Source organism: Perkinsus marinus (assembly GCF_000006405.1).
Source record: "Perkinsus marinus ATCC 50983 genomic scaffold scf_1104296970048, whole genome shotgun sequence".
Classification (NCBI taxonomy): Eukaryota; Perkinsozoa; order Perkinsida; family Perkinsidae; genus Perkinsus; species Perkinsus marinus.
In genome coordinates this window covers 1-1,759 of record NW_003202593.1, presented here as the reverse complement: position 1 = coordinate 1,759, position 1,759 = coordinate 1, and the positions used below count along the sequence as shown (strand labels likewise).

The window sequence follows — 1,759 nt, the reverse complement described above, 5'->3', positions numbered from 1 at the left end:
CAGTGATGCGCTCGTTCTGGGGAGGGTGATGGTCTTAGTCTTAGGGGGCGACCCTCTGATACTGCAGACCAAGTCCTTGGCAACGACTCCAGCTCCACGATAGGCTCGGGATCTCTAGCTCATCAGGGACTCCGGCGCATTCTGGATTTTCCAGAAGTCGGGGAGCCAACTCTCGAAAGCGGTTTCGTACTTGTCATCATCCTTATCATCGCCAAGGCCAATGTCCTGGGACTTCACAGCACCAAGCTCCAACAAACGCTTCTCAATATTCTTAGCAGCAGCGTTGAAATGCTTATAACCCGTGTCACCAAGACCAAACACCGAGAACTTAGTGGAGGCAAGGAAACCCTCCTCAAGCTCAGGATCCGAGAGCCCCTCCCAGAAGGCATGAGCGTTGTTGGGGAAATCACCCTCACCTGCAGTAGAACACAGAACCACGACGTTACTCATAGCTCTTAGCGACTCCGGAGTGATCTCATCCAGCTCGTGCACAGCGACGTTAAACTGCCTAGATCGGCACAGACCAGCAAAGCGGCTAGCCAGCTCAGTGGTGGTACCAGTGTCCGAACCGACAAGGATGTCCAGGGCGGGACCAGCAGCATCCTCAGAAGGAGCACCACGCTTCTCCATCCACTTATAGTTCTCCAGACGTTCTCTCGTCCACTGTTGAAGGCTCGCCTTGAGCTGTTCAGCGACCTCAGGATGAGTACGCTTTAGGATCTCAAAGCGGTTCTCGAGCTTGGTGAACTGGGCCACGTCGATAGAGAGATGCTTAGAGTCGAGGGTGAAAGGATTGTGACCTTGTGGAACCAAAGCAGGGTTGTAACGATACAGCGTCCAGTAGCCAGAGTCCACAGCCTTCTTCATTTCTTCGGCCAGTCTTGATAGACCACGAGGATAGAGGATCTTATGCTCAATACAAGGCGAATAACAGAGCACCAGGGATGGACCAGGGAAGGCCTCAGCCTCGACCAAAGCCTTCACCGACTGAGCATAGTTTGCACCAATGGCGATAGACGCCACATACACGTCCCCATAGGCGATAGCGATGGCACCAAGGTCCTTCTTAGCGCGGCGATACCCTGTGGGAGCAAACTTCTGAACTGCACCCAAATTGGTAGACTTCGAGACCTGACCACCGGTATTAGAATAGCCCTCAGTGTCCATGACCAGCACGTTGAGATCTGTCTGGGAAGCCAAGACGTGATCCAGACCGCCAAAGCCGATATCATACGCCCAACCATCGCCACCCCACACCCATTGGGAGACCTTCGGGAAGAGGTCCCTCATAGAAAGAATCTCCTGGACCAATGGAACCTCTCGTAGGGCACTGGTGTTCTCCAGCATACCGGGGATCTCACCAGAGAGCTCCTGGCAGATGACAGAGTCATTGTACTTCTCCAACCACTCATGACATGCATTGTCGAGCTCAGGGCTGAGCAAGGCTTTGTACTCCTCGTCATCAACCAACTCCTGAACCTTCTCCTTGAGATTAAGACGACGCTCTTGGACGGCACGAGCCATACCAAGACCGTACTCAGCGGCATCCTCGAAGAGAGATCTGCCCCATGCCGGACCCTGACCCTTGTCGTTAACAGCTAGTGGGTTGAAGGCAGCAGTACCAGCCCAGACTGAAGAACAACCCGAGGCGTTGGCAATGACCATACGCTCACCGAACAGCTGCGTAACCAGCTTAGCATAAGGGGTCTCACCACAGCCTTCGCAAGCCCCAGAGAACTCCAGCATAGGCTGCTGGAAC

At 54.1% G+C, this 1,759-nt stretch overlaps 1 protein-coding gene across 1 annotated transcript; it reads right to left on the bottom strand.

The window, feature by feature from the left end:
• Window positions 1-114: 114 nt before the first annotated feature.
• Pmar_PMAR016336 (NADPH cytochrome P450, putative) lies at window positions 115-1,746 on the bottom strand (the record flags this gene model as incomplete). The annotated part of the gene is made up of 1 exon (XM_002767777.1): window positions 115-1,746. The coding sequence occupies one exon, from the start codon at window positions 1,744-1,746 to the stop codon at window positions 115-117; it is 1,632 nt and encodes a 543-aa protein (XP_002767823.1).
• Between the last annotated feature and the right edge of the window lie 13 nt (window positions 1,747-1,759).